This window comes from Vanessa cardui, chromosome 3 (assembly GCF_905220365.1).
Source record: "Vanessa cardui chromosome 3, ilVanCard2.1, whole genome shotgun sequence".
Taxonomy (NCBI): domain Eukaryota; kingdom Metazoa; phylum Arthropoda; class Insecta; order Lepidoptera; family Nymphalidae; genus Vanessa; species Vanessa cardui.
In genome coordinates, this window is record NC_061125.1 from 5985473 (window position 1) to 6006014 (window position 20542).

At 29.8% G+C, this 20542-nt stretch overlaps 1 protein-coding gene across 3 annotated transcripts in view; it reads right to left on the reverse strand.

Annotated features, from left to right (window-relative positions):
* Positions 1-20542, reverse strand: part of LOC124543730 — an 88659-nt gene that overhangs the window by 9269 nt on the left and 58848 nt on the right. For all 3 annotated transcript variants that reach the window (XM_047122005.1, XM_047122006.1, XM_047122004.1), the window contains exons 3-4: positions 15095-15140; positions 7996-8122 (exon numbers count right to left, since the gene is read on the reverse strand). In XM_047122005.1, coding sequence (XP_046977961.1) covers positions 7996-8122; positions 15095-15140 — 173 coding nt within the window. The remainder of the gene's footprint in view (positions 1-7995; positions 8123-15094; positions 15141-20542) is intronic.

Below are 20542 nucleotides of genomic sequence, written 5' to 3' on the forward strand. Positions count from 1 at the left end.
CGTACACGCACTTGTTACAACGATAATCGTTTCTGTGTGTTGGTGCTGTTGATTTATCACTGAGAACCTTAGAACAGGAGGCTCTTGGGAAATGTATTGACTACATTGAATACGATTAGTGTTTCATTGTATCAAGAAACGGTAAATTCAAAACTGAAACCATTATAAACGATAGAGATAGGTGCATCTTAGCCAAGATAGTATTTTCAAACGCAGTGATTAATTTGTGGAAAAGTAAAAGGAAATCATCGTGAGAAAACCTTCACATATCAGATGAAAATCTGACACGTGTGCACAACCTTGCGTTGGAGCAGGATATACTCGAATTAGAGAACTTAAAGGAGAACTGGCCTTAGTCCAGAAATGAGACGTAAAAAAATGTAAAAAAACAATATTGTAATCAAGAAGGTAAGGTATTGTAAATAATGTAATTTAGTTAAAGTGTTTGGAGGGGTCATCGACCCCTTATATATAATTTCAAAGAACTTATGAAATAACGATTGCCGATCAGAGACTGGACTCAGTGATAAAACATTTACATATACATAGGCACTTCCAATACAATCGCTGTTCCAAGATATTAGCTTTAATCGTATCTCTTAATTAGTTTTCATTATAAATGTTACATAGTTGTTTTACTATAAAGTCATAAAATTATATTTAAATAAAACGAAAATGAAATAGACAAACATACTTCAAAGCCCAAAACAGAGACGTGGCTTCGTATCCTAAAATTAAATTGTCGGTAATAAATTATCTAAGAATAAATTCTATATGCAATGATGTAACCGCTTGTTTCCACGATTACTTATTGAAGCCGGGTATCACTTAATATAACATGTATGAAAATGATTCCTGCAAATATTGATTTAAAATTATACGATGGATAATTCTAATGCTAAAGTCTTGCAACAGCTACAATATTACAAAGTAAACATAGAAAACATATTGCTTTTACGAATAATTGCGTAGGTTTAAACAAAAAAATGTATATTTTATAAAGTCAAATTAACAAAATTTTGAATAATACATTGTAGTATTTTCAGCTCAATTAACTAGCTGGCTTAAATCTTAACAAAGTTGATCTACATATACTTATAGGAAAGTGTAATAAACGTGTACTTGAGCTAATTTAAAATAAATTGTTGGTAAATAGACATATTTAATTACATAGTCCTTTTATTATACATATGATATTTATATTTTTAGGCGCACCGGTGGTCACGTGACTTTAGTTACTTTTTAACTTCAAATTGAATTGGGTTATAAACCAAGAACTTACAATCATTTGTTTTTTACGAGAACCAGCTTAACATACTCTGCGAAGCTATTAAAGTCGCCAACAAGGATGTCTTTTTTAAAGTCAAAAATCGTGCGTTCAAATTACAATTTCACGATATATTTATTTTATAATAAATGTATTATTTACTTTGATCGTATCAATAATTCAATAGATGTTCAATTCCTTGTCCGAAATGATATTATCATATTTAAAAAATATACGTAATAATTTACTTTAATGTGATTTTTAACCTTGTAACAATGACTGAATAAACTGCAGGTTCCAGTTATGGTCTTTAAATATTAAATTTAAAAAAAAAATGTAAGCAATATTATATAGTACTAAAAAATAATGTTTGGTTCTTGAAAATTCACAATTGACAAATTTATCAAGGTATTCATGTCGTTCCACTGTATCTAATCTTCCTCTACGCTATCAATAAATGCATTAGCCTACTATATCGGATTGCTGTCTAGTCTGACCAGACATGTGACCACTAACAATGTGGCATTGACACTAATAACCACGATTCTGCCACCCGAACTTATTACTGAATGCAAATGTATTCTACATTATTGGAAATTAAGCAAAGGTCATCGTGCGGATCTGTGAAATTATACCGCATAATGCATGCATGGAATGCTGTATAGAATTCTACGTATAGCTGCATCGAAATGACGATTTAAAATTGTTAATTAACACATGTAGTATGTTGTTTTTCAAACCAACACAAACGCAGTGGGGATATTATACGTTGACATGCGCTCGTCCGGAAGTCGTATCGTAATGAATCGTTAGAAAATCTTTGTTAATTATATTTAATATAATTATATTTTTTATAACAGTAAAATTAATTAAGGTACGATAAAAAAAATATGAATTATTATAAAATACTTCAGATACGCGGAATAAAAAACGTAATGGTTCGATTTCTTCTGTATCTTTGATCTGTGGTATCTGCATCTGTGATCTTCTTCTGTATGGCGGTCCAGGTCAAAATAAAATGGCAAATAAAATTGATTTAAATCCAAAAAATGTAAATAGGTCTTAGATCAAAACTAAGCTGTAGAAGAATTAGATTTGTCACCGCTATGAGTGTTATACAATTCAAATAATAATATTTATTTGAAATGATTAACCCGTGAACATCAACTCGAAAACATTCAGGACTACTTGACAACGAAACACTTGATTTGATAATTTTAGTGACATTCCTTTATAATCTAGATACTTCACCGAACAAATCTAGACGTAAAGAGAGTAGGTGAAATCCGAATTTCGAACCTAAACTGTGTCAACAATTTACCCATACACAGCCATGAAGATAATCAAACAAAAATACTTTTTATTTCGATAATCGGAAGAGTGAAACACCGCATTTCTCTTATCGAACGATATGATTGAGTAAGGAATTGTCACAACGTTGGAAATCGGGTCATCATATATTTCGATAACTAAGTACGTACGGACATCACAGCCGATAATATATATTCGAGATTGCCGTCTTGTATTTCTCGAGGAATAGATTATTTGGACAGTTTTATATCCAGCGGTCGTCCGGTAGAATAAGAATGTCAAAAATTGTTCGAGATTTAGTTTTCCCTATGACCTGAATGTTATCGAATGTTTAATCAAAATAAAAGTTCTCACGAAATACGCAAAGTGGAAATTTCCAGTATTATATTATCAATTTCAGAATGTCAAAACATTGGATTTACCGCAAACAATCAAGATAGTATTTTTATTATCCAACCTAAAGAAACATATCGATAATATAAATACTGATCAACAACATCAACTCTATCAAGCACTCTTTAAAATATATATTAAATTTTCATTAAATCTTAACCTGTCTAAAAATCGATGCTCAAACGTGTGGGATTACTCAAAACATTATCGTTTACAGAACGCGAGGCGAATCGAAAATAACATTTGAATTTGTGTAATTAAAGAATTTATTTAAAATACAAACACATAAAAGTAACGTAAGCACTTCAGAGAAAGCAATCGTTTTAAAAGAACTTAAAAATATCGCACCAAACATTCATTAAACAACCTGAATTCGAATTTTATTACAATGTACTGTGTTTACTAAACAATGTATGTTATTTTTTATCCACGACAACAGACCGGATCGACAGACGACCACCCAACTTGCAATTGTTAGCAAAAGATTTTTTAGCGCGGGCAATTACATTGATAAGGATATTAGAAGTTTAGGTACATAAATAAATGTTTTCGTGATATGAAAGTTGGATAAGAGTAATAATAATCATTTTATATACATTATTTTTTATTTCAAATGTTATGAAAACATATGATTGTTTCTGTATATACCTATTTATAATTTTAAATGATTCAGAAATATCCGTGTCTTCTCCTCGCGTGTAGTTATTAGTTATTATTAGTTTTGCATTCGCCCAACTAGGAACTAGAACTCAGAACTCTAGGATTAATGACCATATAAGTCAACCACTACAACACTGGCAATCTCTTTTGGTGGAAAAAATGATTTCATTATATATCAGTCCGTAGTAGTAATTTTACATTTCGTTTTAATTAATATAATATTTACCTTCTAAATATAACTGTCGTCTTGTAATTCATAAATATTCGTATCATAATTACCTACCTATGATTTTAATCATAGCATTAACAAAACACGTGAGAAAAATTGTAAAAAGTCAAGATTTTTGGACAACAAAATTACGAAAGTCATCGAAAGCTTGAACACAAACAACTTGATGTCTGTTTCATTATTTAAAAGTGCTCCTTGACACGAACAATCGAATTCTTGGAACGTTAAAATAGAATCAAAGTTTTATCCCAATTATTTTACCCCGGGCACAAAAATTGCTTCTTTTATTAGATTAAATATGTAATGGGGTTGAATGTGTGTGGTATGGTTTTTTGCGAAACGGAGGGCATTATGGGCATTTTATTATTATACTTTTTAAGTATAACGACTTAATTTGAGAAGGCGCCGCACCGCCTCCGTCGATTGATTTCGTATAATTTGCGGACCGACAATCCACTTTCGAAGAATCGCCACAAAAAATCTAGAGGAGGCGTTAAAGACTAAAGGCTCTGATTTTATTTTCATTTGTGTAACATACTTTTTGTTAAAACCTCTTTGGGTGGTTTGATTAAGTGGTTTAACCACTTATGAAATTGTGGAAATTGTGCTAGATATTTTTTGTCTGTCAGCAATATTTATCACAAACATCAATTGGTAACATAATTTTACTAACACAGTATAAAAAGCTATAATAAAAATTGTCTTTCCCGGCTTTAAGTTCATCACGTAAATACAATAATTATTGAGTATGTTTACCAAACATGTATATTTTTAAATATATTACGATAACTCTTGAGTGTTTTGATATTTGTACTGCTTATATTACGAAAGTAAGCACTAAAATTTAAGTAGTCATTTTTATTACCCCAAGGCGTCGGCACTTCAAACACTTGCACAGTTCAACTCTTCCTAACTCTATATGAATTATTGAATTTCTTTATCAGCGCATTCAAATCTAATTTTAATTAAAAAGCGTCACATATATTATGCGATATTGCGGCGGGGGGCGGCGCAATGCGTCCGGCGATGCTAGCTGACCAAATCACACAGGCCTCCCAATTATAACAAAGTTCATAAAGAAAGTACGATAAGAGGAGACCGTCTGATAGTGGCAGTTTAATATTATTTCGTTAAGTTTAATATTGGCCGTGGTTTCTTTTATTGCCTCCTTACTAACGCGTACTGTGTTCAAGTGATTTTTATAGCATTTATGATCTTTCTCACGCGATTAATTTATCGCATTAAAAGAAAAAAATCCCTCAGATTTATCTTTATTTTAGAGCAAATATTTTGTCGATAAATCATAATATACTTTAAAAAATCGTAGTAGGTTTAGGTTAAGATATCATAGTCGGATAAAGATGTAAACTGGAGTTAATATGTATATGTACGTTAACCCATTGTGCAGCGGCTCCACGTAGGAGAAGACAAAACGCGTCTGGCACAAGATAGCTTTGCTGTAAAAACCTTGATTCACACATTTTTATTAGATAAAAGCATATAAACATAATGTTAAGTATACTTGAATTCTAAAAATTATAAAAAATAACCGAATTAATATTTAGATTAAGGTTGTCGCTATCATTGTATCTACAATTTAGTTCTCGCATACGCTGGAATCATTCATTGCATAATACAATATGGAATGTCTGGGCTACATTAAAATAACCTATATAAAAAACGTTATATATGTATAATTAAAACATCCGTTATATCAAAAGATAGCGTTAAACTGAGCAACAAAAAATATTATTAAAATAGTGGTGAATGCCCTGATTTGAACCCACTATCTTGTTTAAGATTCACGTGTGGTAGCCACTGGGCTATCTCGGCTCAATAAAGAATAATTTCTTAGGTTAATTACAATCAACGTCAGATGTAATATAATTTATAATTAAATTCGCTCCATTATCACTGTTGTCTCGGCGTAATTATCTTTGAAATTTAGACGAAATGAAATAATACTGTGTCAATTAATTTGCCGATCAAGCGACTTGAACCTGCTATAAAGAGTTCAAATTCACTTGGTTCAACAATATCAACAATAATTCAAACTACCGCTTAGACATGAGATAGAAAATATTTGATTTTGTGTATCATATTTTATGTTTTGTTTTCTCAAACTTAGTTAGTAATTTATGTATTTTAATATTGTTTCCATTACAAACCTAACAACAGTTAGGCAACATTGTTTAAATTATTATTGACGTCTTAAGTTCATTCATACGATTACGTAAAAATTTATCAGTAACGCTTGTTGACAACATAAACTTTGCAAATTTTTCCTTTAACGGAAATGCAACTTGTATCAAACTTTAAAGTGATATTCTAAAATCAAAATCAAAGTAAACTTTATTCAAGTAGGCTTTTACGAGCACTTTTGAATCTTCATTTTACAATTAAGTGAAAATACCACCGGTTCGGAAAGTAGATTCTACCGATAAGAACCGGCAAGAAACTCAGTAGTTACTCTTTTCCAACATATTGTATAAATATCGGAGAAATATACTTTGTACGCTACATTAATATTTTTATTATTATTATATTAATATACAATCACACTGTGAAATAAAGAAGTAAGCTGTGTATGATTATTAAGATAAGGGTTGCCATTTTATAACAATATGTAACCAAGACTTATAGCAAATGCTTGTATATAATTGTATTAAATTCAAAATCATCATAAGAATTAAGAAAAGTCATAAAACACAAAAGAAACTTTTATCTCTGTGTCTTTTTAACTAGAGGTAATAAAAACTATTTACATCAGAAAAATACTAGCCATATGGCAACCCTGAGCTAGATCATGATTTATCACTACAATGAATAAATATTTCTTATCAAATAATAACAAAATAATATATAATAATTTACAAATTTTATTTTATTTATTTAAAAAAAATTATTAATTTTATTTTAGTTTTATAAAGTCATAAGTTATCGTACAAACAACACAATTAAATCTTGTTTAAAGAATGAAAATGTCTAACCCTCAAATAAAACATGTCGTGTTCAAAGTAACGCCTTAAATTCCTTGAAGTTCAAGGCTTTACAATTACATGACCCTAACGTAAACATTCCATGTCTTGCTTTTAAGATTACAACAAAAAGGACAAAGGCGAATTCCTTTATTTATTTTCAAATAAAAAGGTCCTTCGCGTATACCGCCCGGTAAAGCATGCGATAATTCTTGTGCAAACCACAAAGCGCTCACGAAATAATGCGAGGTGAAAGTACTTTTTATTTAGAGAGTAGACTATGCTAAAAAGTTGCGCGGATTTACAGCAAACATTGAGTAATGATGGCAATATATTACATATTTGCGAATACTTGAAATTCTTTCACTGGACAAGACAATGTACACTTAAGTCGTTCTGCTTTTGTGGCCCTTAACTCAATACTCGTTAGAAAACTAGTAAAAGTCGATATTCTAATTTAATTATGCCTCACTTTAGTATATGTTTAGGCTATATAATATTTACTGATAAAAAAAATGAGTAGAAAACTATACACTGGAAAAAATGTTAATACAATCATTAATAAAAAATAATTATTCATGAATCGATTGAATATGCATTCGACTCATTGATTCGATTATTTCACTGTAAATATCGAACGCATTTATAAATATTTCAATAATTTGAAACAACAACGTCAACCCCTCCGGCTTTACCTTTAACTAATATAACAACAATATTAACCGTAACTGTATTGCACCGCGGACTTTACCTTGCAGCACCTGGCCAATGACCCTTCAAGTATTGACATATTACTATAGTTTCTCACGTCTAGCTCCCGCCATGATTACAGCGAGCTTGGTATGCCTTTACAAACGTATGCCTTCGAAATTCCTTCGTTTATTATTTAATTAACGGCATTGAACTAATAAATAAGGACTTAACTATCAGTAATTAGTTCCCGATTAAGAGAAATTTTGTTACTTTTACTGTCAATATAAATGAAATGCTTGGAATGATTTCAGTTAAATATTTTTGAATTTCGAAGACAAACAAGATTGGAACTTAAGTTCCATTTTATGACACTTCTTGTTGAAAGACTTCCTGACAACAGGAAACTACAAATCTGTTACATTTTTTACATGTTTATATTATTGGATAATAGAAGAGGTACTTACGCTGGTCGTTTCCATCGGAACGGGCCATAACAGTGCCGTTTGGGAAGACGTTGACGTACATGTGAGAGCACTGGCTGTAGAGGCGAACCGATCGAACCATCGACGGCACCGCACCGCAGATTACCACCTGGAAAATTAAATGACTTAGTTGAGAATTACAATTAATACGTTTGACTGTACCTTGGAGTTGTACCCTAAAAATAGTTCTAAAGGATAACATTACGTAGTATTGCCTCCAAAAGGATGGTTCATGTTTTGAAATATTTTGTCTTAGTGAGGAATGTGATCACTCATAAATTTATTTTAACTTTGGACTCATTTCTTCAGATGGTGTTAAGAGATCCGGAGAAATGCTACGAGCAGTATATTTAAACATAAAAAATATTAATTAAAAATAATAAATCCGAAAATCACATTAAATTCCTTGAATTGACCTTTTTTATGAATCTTTATGAAATGAAATTTCTAACAAAGACCTTACTATTATTGAAATTCATGTCAAAACATATTCCGATGACATAATTGTTTTCCGCTAAAAATTTTTTTCTGTTATCTAGTATATTGACAAAATATATTATCGTAGAACTTATTTGACCTTTCAATTCAATTACCTCTGATAAATATTTATATTTATATGACTCTAAGATAACTCCAACTGACTACCGGTTTCGATGTAAAATTGTTGAAAACATCACGAAAAATATATCCATGTTTTGATTCTTCTATCAAAATAAAAGTAATGACATATAACAATTTTAATTATTTAATTTTTCTAATATTAATTATTCCTATATTAATTATATTATTGTACTGGCATGCATTGTAAAATTTAAATGAATTTTCTTGTTCAACAGATAACTTTGCTATTATTTTTAATGGCGCCTAGAATTAAGCCTATATAAATCATCACATTTAAAATAAACTCACAACTTAATAATAATATATTAAATATTGTTTTTGTTGAATTAACTATTGTATAGATACTCGGTTATCAAAGCTGTTTGATTAAACGCAGATAGATAGGACTAATATCGATTAATTGTATCAATACACAAACTCGGCGATAAAAGGCGTGTTGCCATCTGGGTCGTTATTATTTTATTAAATAAATGAGATTAAAATAAAATGTTCGAAGAGCAATTAAATTTTATATTTAATGTAATATAATTTTGTAATTATTACCAGAACCAACTATTCCGAGCACTACAATAAGGAAACAATCGATCGTTTTTATAGGTCAACCGTGCTCAGCTAATCCGTCTGACTGGGGGTTCAAATCAAATCTGTTTATTCTATTTTAAGTTCTATTTAGACCACATTTGAGTTCTTTTCTCGTTTTTATCTGTTGTTGTTTTAAGACCATTCGGTTTCACGAATGCGGTGTCATATTCAGGTGGGAAAGCATAGGCTACCGCGTCGCGGTCACCATTCAGCCATATTGCGTTTCAAGAAGACTTTTATGAAAACAAAGTTTTAGCTTTACGAATTTGACATCTAGTTTTCAATATCTCATAAAATGATTCTCTAATTGACGATAAAATTAAGTCATTATTCGTGGATTTAAATGTACTTAAACATTTATTTAGTAAACATTTTAATTTAGTATTTTATGACGATGTATTTAAGGAATTTCAAAATCAAATATAATTTTAATGATAGACCTTTATTTCGACACATTCCTGAATAAAATATGTCTGTGTAAACCAGTGCTATAATCGTTAACACGTCAAAACACACCATATTCAAAACTAACGCCCGTATTCTGACATGAAAATAAAATGTATAATTATGTTAATCATATTTTTATCATACCTATTAACAAATTGCACTTTATCTTAAATAGTTAATAAAACACGATCTTTATACGTAACAGTCTCGTCGAGTTGATTAAAATCATAATAATTAATAATATTTACAACTGTGTATAATTGAATGTGTGCTGATTTCAATTAGCAATGGCGGCAATATTACAAATATAATTGATTTGTTTTGATTAAAATTTACAAATAAACATTACACTGATAGAAAACAAATTGCAATTCCACGGTCTATTTAATCCTATATTGTACGTGATATAATTTAAGTAAATAAATTACAACACATTTTATTAAATAACAACTGAGGTTCTAGATTTTTAAACCTCGTGTAGGCCAATTAAACGTATTGATTTTTTTCTCGAGTTATTCTCAAAAGCAGCATTTTAGCAACGTATATACCCATCCGTCAAAAATTCATACAAAGTCATATACCCCTGATTCATCTCTCATGTCTATTGCTTGTTAGAGAAGAAGGTAGTTCAGGGACCAGAGCTTGATGGAATCCAATTTTATTGGTAAGTAATAATGACCTATATGGCGTTCATCATGATTACAGGAGGTCACCGCGTTAAGTGTCATTGGACTTATCTCTCAAGCTGACAGCTTCCATTATTGACACTTGAATACATATCAGCCCAAACCATTGCCTATATCTGGAGCAAGTGTATTGGAAATTTTCATGAATCTTGAACATTGATCTGATCCTATTCTATAATTATTGTGTTATTATTTACCTATACAAAACATTACGAGAGCAGAGTATTTATAATGTAAATTCTAATTTGTTAATTATATACAGAATGGAGTATTAATTATAGATAGTCAAATTGGAAAGTACACCCACGCAAGTACTACCGACAAGGGCCCAAATATTTACACCTTGTTGAGTTTTATTCGAAAATATGTTACAAATTAGTTTTTTTGTTGTATTTCTTTAAATCGAATTTTTCGTTTTTGTCTTATTGTATGTTAGCTTGAACATACGAAATAAGAATAAAAAATAAAAATAAAACGGTCACCTCTAAACTATGCTATATCTATATCCGAGAAATGATTATGACTTCTATCCTTGTACATATGAAACTACAATAATAACTCATAGATCTAATATTGCAAGAAATATAAACTACTCTTTATCCAACTTTGCCCCATGTAACATAATAATAATAAATAAATACTGGCTGTTGTAATTATTGTAATATTTGATTTTAAAAAAATACTATCGTATAACTCATACATATTTCGAATACAACTTCATGTAATTGGACACGGCGTTTATCCTTCCTGATAGAATGCAGCGATAGCCTGAAATTGAGCTAAACGTTCGTGACGTCCAGTTTCTTAGCATATTAACTCGTTATCATCAGAATACCTTATTCGAAGGATTAACTTGGCCACACACACGCCAGATAACGCAGACGTAATAATTGTTTTGAAAAGATAGTAGCGACAGACGTCTGAAGAAGTTTTACATTTTACTAAATACAAGCTAAGCCTGCGACTTGGCTTCTGACTTGTTTTTGCAATATTAAATAATGATATACTGGACCCAATTGCAAAATGTGAATCCGAAAAAATATAATCAAATTATTTTCCTGATACTAATATTTGTTTGATTATCCAAGGTTTCAAAAATGATTAATTTAGTATTCGAGTTGAATTCACTGTAATTTGTCTTTATAATTCATCTTGTGCTCTGCAGTGAAAGAAAACATCGTGAGGAAACCTGCATATGACAAATTTCATAGAAATTCTGCCACATGTGTATTCCACCAACCCGCATTAGAACAGCGTGGTGGAATATGTTCCAAAACTTCTCCTCAAAGGGAGAGGAGGCCTTTAGCCCAGCAGTGGGAGTTTCACAGGCTGTTGTTGTTGTTGTTGAATTCACTGTGATAAATTTCAAGGTCGTATTCTTGAGTGAGTTCGTTTTTACAGAATAGCTACACTGTTCAGAATAATATTATCGAAAGAACGATTTAATAAAAAAAATATTATTGTTAAACGTCAATATTACTTTTTTGAAATGAAATAAACGTAACTAATACGAGTAGCCTTAACCCAGCATATATCTTACGCTTTATTTAAAACATGTGTAATCTCTGAGTTATAAGTGTGTACTACATTATATTTCAGTACATTAGGCTACAATATAATGCGATATTATTATATAACACATAAACATGTATACGTATTTATCCTTGATAAAAGGTCGATGTGATTATCAATATTTACCCGTGAGATTTTCATAAATTTTTGGCTTAATTCGCAAACCTCTTAGATGATAGGTCCGCGAGCCTTTTAACAATGTAAGGCAAACAGATCAGTTAGTGCTAAACGATCGATCACGTCATAGGTGACAATGGAATCCGTTAAGATGGACTTGTTATGTTGGATTTTGGACTTTAGAAAGTTGAAACGTCGGAGATTGATTTTAATGTACTCTAATATATCGTTAAATACAAGAATTAAATAAACAACCAAATCATGTAATATTAAGTTTTGTCATGATTTCAGATTCGTATGTAATTTTGTACTGCAATATTTTATTCTCTATTTTGTACCTATGTATTTGCTTTTACAAAATATAATTAAAATGTCTATATATAATGTAAATGGTTATTAATTTGGACTCTATTTTATATTACCACATTTTTAATGTACCCGATACCCGAACTTGTCAAAAGAGATGCAAAATTATGACTTTTATAAAATCGTGTAAATGAAAATAATTAACGCATTTATAAAAGACCCAAAGCAAAAATTTTTTAAAAGAGAGACAGGCAGCAGATCCAACACTTAAATACAAAACAAGTAACTATGAATTATTAAAATTATTAAAATTATTGTTTATTAAAATAATATTTAATTTCCTAATAAATAGAAAAAAAAGATCTATTCAGTATGGAGAGGGGTTATTCTATTATATCCATAATTAAAGTTATTTTTCCGCCTCTACTGCCATAGATGTAATATTTGGATAGCGTATAAATAAAAATACCTTGTGTCGACTGGGACAAACATATAATAAGGTTACTTAAGCTCTTAGGCATAACAAGGTTGTTTATCTCAGACATCGGTGTCATGTTGTTGGGAAAAACGAGAATATAATATTGTTTAGAATTTGATTTCTTGGAAATTTCGTTAAAATATGTTTATAAATATTTAGCGCCGGCGCCAATGACTCTTCGCCTTATCCGATTTCCCTAAATCTGCTGAATGTATTTGATATATGTTATAAATGACACTTTGGTATTTTGTAATAAAAACAAGTGTCATAATATGCGTTATTTGAAAAATATAAATAACATTTATATATTTTTATTTATTATGACATATGACATATAAAATGTTTATTTTTAACATATTCAGATTTTCTACTACAGAATGAGTATAATACGTCCATAGCTAACTACTTTACTATACAATCTCAAAAAAACGTACGCTTATTATTCAGTATTAAAATATGCTGACGTAGAAATGACGTCAAATATTTCATTCAATTTATCAACCCAGTACATTAGCATCGTTTTAACTTTTTTTAAGCACGTACTAGTGTTTAAATTTTTTGTGTTGTTGCGTTCGACTAGAACATAATAATATTTCAATTTATTTTGAAAAAAAAAATTAAACAAAAAGTTATAACGCTTTTATAAATTGAAAAGGTAGGGAAATATAATAGTTGTTTATTCAAAATTATATATAATTAAGGTAAGTAGCATGTCGCGGTACCTGAAAGTAAATTTCTTCATCGAGCGTGGAAATGAGGCACAATCAACGCAAATGATAGACGATCGCTAAAGACTAGTGATATTATATGTATTAACATAAGTAATACTTATTTGCGTTGACTTACACTATGTATACGCGAAATTGTAGTGTCATTATCGAATGAAATAAACCATTTTAATAGCTAAGGCACTTGTGTTATGGAAAATCAGAAGTAACGATGGTACCACAAACACCTAAACCCAAGACAACATAGAAAACTAATGAATTTTCTACATTAACTCGGCCGGGGATCGAACCCGGGACTTCGGAGTGGCGTACCCATAAAAATCGCTGTACACACTACCACGGATGTCGTCATATATAAACTGTTTTCATAAATCAAATTGATTACGATTTGGTTTAATGTAAAAATGAATGAATCGCAATCTATAATCGATGACGTAAACTATCGATAGTTTTCGCGTCACTACGAATTCCAAGTCAACATACGTCTGCAAATCGAAACATTAGGTGTAATGAAACATTATTACGATGAAAAGGGCTTTTACCGCTATTGACGTTAGTGTAATCATTTAACCCTCTGGAATTTGCCTCGATATAATCAAATTATTTACCACGTGCTCCTATTTTTTTCATTAGCCGTTTATAATTTTGATTTCTATATATTTTTTTCTACAAAATCGAAATAAAACTAAAATAATGCATATTTAAGAAAAAACAAGATGCACTCTGCGGCTTCGCGCGGGTTGTCTCGACGAGGCAGACGTTTTCCTATTAAACTTGGCTAATGCGAATAAAATGATAGTCGCAATTGAAATTACTAATCCTTTTATACCGGTTAAGTGACCTTTTTTACTTGTTACGTAAATTGTTTTATTAAGATCTTGCGATATCGTCCGTCGTGTACACGGTACGGAATTGCTGTTTGCCATAGAATATTTATAACAGTTATATAGAAAAAGTGAAATGCCTGTCGAGCGAACATAGTGTTGTTAGTAAACTAATTCAACAGTTATATGAATACAGGTTCATTCTTATGCTTTCTTATCTCCGAAGTAAACAAATATTTTCCGTAAAAAAAACGAAATGGAAATATTTAAATTTCATAGAAAACTTCGCTAAAGATATATAATCCTATTTGTTTTGACATTTTGGAATTAGCAAAAAACAAATTTTAATCATTTAGACACTATCCAAACTTCTAAGAAGCAAGCTAGTAGCTATTTTGAGATATATGATTATATATAATTATGATAAAAAAATTAAAAACATCTGATAATATACGCACTGATATTCTTCGTATTCTGAAATAAAACGTTATCAAAATAAGAACAATTATTTTGCCTGTGGAATATTTTTGACACAATTAATGTAACTTATAAAAGCAAATATAATAATTCGTTAATCTAAATAATACGTTAACAAAATCATTTTTCACTTTCACACTTAGCGTATCAGAAATTTTCTTGAATATTTTTTTAAAATTGTCCTGTTTTTCTTGAATTATAAATAAGTTACTCATTTCGATATAATAAGTAATAAGAACTTACCATCAGGAGGCACAATATCTTTGCAGAGACGGCAAGCTGTGGTAACCTGAAATAAATTTTTAACATTAATATTTACTATAAAATAAACTAAATGGAGCTTTTAAATACACAACAAATTCTAAAGTAGACATACATTTCCTCATGTGATAAAAAAAAGGAAATTTAAAATGGGCATAGAAAAAATTTTAGTTATAACGTTTTAGGATAAGACTATACGCCGCAATGAAAAGGCGCTTATGTATATTGTCGCGTGCGAAGCCATATCAATTTCTGCACATAAATCCAATCGGTTTTCAGAAATCTATCAAAGTTCATATAACACTATTTTAAAATTTCAATTCATAAATACGATGCTATTAAAATATAATATAAACAATTTCTAGTACTCTGTTGAAACGAAGATAAATATGTGCGAAAACAGTTCTGTTTTACTCTCTTATATTTATTACTAATAGGCCTGAAAAACTATAGATTTATCTCTGCCACTGTTAATTAATTTGTCATACGAAAGAAGAGAGCAATGTCATGTCAAAACATTCCCATTAAATCATCTGTATGTCAATTTAACGTAAGTCATGAATGTATCAACCTATCAATTAGGGTTATATAAAAATATTTAATAAGCAAAGAATTCTAAAATAAAAATTTCTAATTGATATTATAATTATTTGTAAAAGTCAAGAGGTATAGCGTGAATGTATTTGAAGTTCTCAGACGTAACTTTGTAGAATTTAACCTTTAAAATTCACCCTCGTTAGCTTTACGACTATGTCGAGGCAATTCGATTAAAGTCTTTGCGCAGGGGTAAACTGCTTTCTACGTAAGGTTTATTTAATTAAATAGGGGAAGGAAAATAATAGCGAATCACTACATAATTTAATTTTGCAAGTCAATTATAATGTTAATGATATTCGAATATTTATAACATATTTATTCATTAAATTATTATTAAATATATACGGCATCATTCGTCAATACCTTCGTCACGGTTAATTTTTAATAGATTAACTTAATTATTAAGATATTTAGTAGTATTTAGTAAATTAATGAGTCACAAATAATGTACTTAAAACCTATTTAACAATAACATTATGTTAGACATTTTAATATATTCATTTAAATATTAGGTGTCATAAAATCCGTATAATGATATACATGTCAAATATAATTATGGATAATATATAGATAAATGTATTGCATAATATTTTTAAGAACTTACATAAAACAGGAGCGCTATTGTATGTTGCTACGCAAACCAATCGTGGTTTAAAGAGAGCCTTTATCACTCGTCACGCGAGAAAAAGTAATTCATAATATAAAACTATTAAACGTCATCTCATATTTCATTACCTTAAATCGAGATAAATTTTAAATTGAAAAAATTGAACATAAAATACATGAACATGAGTTTTTTTTTAAATTATAGCGTTCTTTATTTCAATACAAGATTAGGTTGTAAACAAAAAAATATATTTTGATTATTTAACAAAAATTCTCATAGATATAAATTTGTATTCATTTGAGTGACTGATAATAATTGAACAGATCAAACAAGGAATGTTATACCATTATTTAATAGAAAAGCCCGGTGAAGAACAGACTAATTAAACATGGAGGTATATTTATTGTCGATTTAATATTCTTGTTTTACGATGTGTCTACAATCTCAACCGCTTTTCAAATTGTATTCAATGTTCTTAATTTAAAATCAGTCTTCCTAATGAATTCCTCATAAAAATATGATATTAAATTGAAATAATAATATACATTTACGAAATTAATAATGTACAAAAAATATTTTGTTTATAAAAAATATGCCTCTTTTATACTCTTGTATGGCTATAATAAATTATCTATAACGATTATTTTTATGAGGATTTATTTACAAAAAATATGTACCTATTTTTTAATAAATATGTCAAAAAACTTTAACCGAAAATCACAAAAGTAGTACATAAATAAAAGTCCTTTTATACGATTTATTTGAGTTAGTGATATTTTTGTGTTTATAGCATAATTCTACGTTCAAATAACATTACGTATAAAATTTATAAAATAACGATGAACAAATGGTTATTTTATGCGCTATTGGTGCATTTTACGCGATTCAATGAGATAAAGAGAGCGGTTGATAAATTAATTTGCATATAAAACTTCGGAGAGAATTCTACGCTATTTTTTTAAAACATTCTATGGGCATGAGTATTTTTACTCCGCATCGTGATTATAGGGATATTAAAATTTACCTCTAATACATAATTATAGTACTGAATACTCGAGTGAGCTGTATATATAACAACAATATATATAAAGTACCTACGTCTGTAAACCATATTTACGTCGGAAACGCCTAGACGAGCATAAAGTAAATATTACAAAGCAATCTTGAAATATGGACTCTGCAGTTGTTCAAAGGTCCTATTAATGCCTTCTAGAAGTATTTGTAATATAATTTATATTATCGCAGTCTCAAAAAAGTAACCTCGTCTTAACCTCAACAGATCATTGTGAAATTTGACATAATCCTTGTCATCAATAAATATTTCCATGGCAAGTCCCAAATCTATGGAGCAAGTGTAAGATAATGTTGACTATGGTACACAAATACGTTGATAAATAATAACAGTTAGAATAAAACAGGAATCTTTTGTTGTGGATCGGAGAATAGTGAGTGGGCTACGATTTCAAGAATCCGGGATAGTAACTTATGTCTTTTGATTGGTAGGTTATGAATGCCAAGGAAAGGTAGAGTTTTCGCTATTATAATGTAAATCTAACTCCAGCATATGATGTGGTTACATAATTATAAAATTATTGTTATATTTTTGTATTTAATTATTATAGCTCGGTAATATTCTGCTTTTGGTTAATGCCTTATAATCCGTTTAAGGAAAAGAGTTGGAGCATATAATGCCATACTTCAAATCCACGGCCTCCAATTAAAATAGTAAATAATAATCAGTCTACTAATATTTTCAGATTTATCATATTTTATTTCAATAAGTAAATTTGAATAAAATTTGATTCTTTATCACGAATTATTTTTCTATAAATAGATTTAAAAGTAATAAATAGATAAGTTAGTGTTATCATGAGACTATTGTTTTTCTTATTTACATATTTTTTATTTATTTCAGGTCTTAGCTAATATAGTCATTACATAATGTACGTATCAAGGTTTATATTTCACAAACCAGTAATTTAATAAACAAATTAATTTATTTCTTTAATAAAATGTTAATGAATATAAATATAATCTACTTAATTTTGTATGTAACTAGATTCTCCTTCACACACACATGCTTCACACGGATAGACTCAAAGAAATATTTTAGATTTTTTGGGTTTGGAACATTCTAGGGCATACGCCCCAAATTGTCATTACGATAGGATCAATGGTTCAAAAGTATAGATGAAAAACATTTGTTTACATATATAGTAAATGTAAAAGTAAAGTAAAGTAAAAGGCTGTAAATTTCCCACTGCTGGGATAAGGCCTCCTCCTCCATTAAGGAGAGGGTTTGGAACATATTCCACACGCTGTTCCAATGCGGGTTGATGGAATACACATGTGGCAGAATTTCTATGAAATTAGAAACATGCAGGTTTCCTCACGATGTTTTCCTTCACCACCAAGCACGAGATGAATTATAAACACAAATTACGCATATATATAGTGGTGCTTGCATGGGTTTGAACCCGCAATCATCGGTTAAGATGCACACGTTCTAACCACCACGAAATATCGAGGACACGCTCCACGCTCTACTAAGGGTTAGCGGACAATGAAAGTATAGACATTACCAAGATTTCCAGTCATCCACTGGGCTATGCTACCCGCGTTATATATTATACATAACGTTAATATAAATATTTAAATTGCCTACAAGGTGGCACTTCATTGTGTTTGTAAAGTCAAGAACCCTTTATTTACAAGAGAAAATGGAAGTGTAATTACTAGGATGGTCCTTGTCGTATGTTAATACGTACACGCTTTTAATATACATTAATAGTGTTGATTATTTTAATACAACTCTATCATTATATTGTAAAACTTTAATAACGTCTCCTGGACATATAACGCGAATATAACATGGAAAATATGACTTACGTTAATGATACAAGTTTGAATTCTTAGCGTGAATCTTGTGCTATGACTTTATTAATTTACTTTGGACTTAAGATACTTGTCTTATTTTGTAGGAACTAGCTACTCCTTGCTTTGTATAGATTTAATAATTGTAGGTAACGAATATTAAAATGCAATCAATATCGAGCTTTATCCGTATCCGCTAATACTATAATGCCCACCTACTCTTTTTAAGGTTCAATAAATCTATGCATAAAATGATTAAAATAAATATGTTACTTATTTTAATTGTACATGTAAATACCAAACGGTAAGGCTAAGGCCTCTCCGTGAAAAGTAAATGTTATTCATTTTTTTCTAATATTTTTTTTTCTAATTTATGGAAGATGTAACTAGAAATCAATCATATAGTATTAGTAGTAGTAGTACCCGCCTGAGAAACGTCTCAACGGTAAAATTTTCCCTCCAACTAATTTGACGTAAGAATATACGTATATTATTATAGACTTTATACATTCTAAAAATTATGTATAAGAAGACGTGATGTAAAAGGTCCATTTGGATTTATACTTCTTACAATATAAATACTAAAATTTAATGTGATATTTAACTCACTGTGTAAATCTTGCAGAGCTAAATCTTGGTAGACTTCTGTAATGATTTGTGGACATATATGTCTCATTTTTTTTACTAACACCAGAAGGCAATATTTTCATTCCACCGAGCACAAAGTGAATTGTAAATATAAGGGCACTTGAAAAACTCAGCGGTGCTCGCCAGGATATTAACCCACGACCTTCGTTTCGTGTGCGGCACGTGTTACAACTTTGTTATTTCGACAAGATTACGTACAATTAAAAAAACGAGACGTAATTCAACAAAAATACAACCATCACAATAATATATGTTTTTTTTGGATACGATAAGAGTAGAATTTCAAATACCGATTTGAATTTTACTATGTGAAACGTGTACGAAGTTGGATGCGTATTAATTATTTTTCTTTCTCAAAAATATTTTTTTCAGAGATTATCCATTGAACCCAAATTACAGAAAAAAAATATCGCATAATAATTATTAAAACAACTTCTTCTCCCGAAAGTTCCATGGAAAGAAAACCCTTTTGAATTCGATATCATCACAATAGCTCGAAGGCGGTAATAAAGAAAGGCTTCTGATATAAAATAACATTTAAGTATCAATTTCTAATACAATACCAACAGTACCATTTCCTTGTAAGTAACCGCATGTATCGGTCAATCGTAATGCGATAGTAAGGGTTTCACATCCTGTAGGTTTCCTAGAAGAAAACCGATTTAAGGCTGACATACATTTTATAATAATACCGTCTGGTGTAG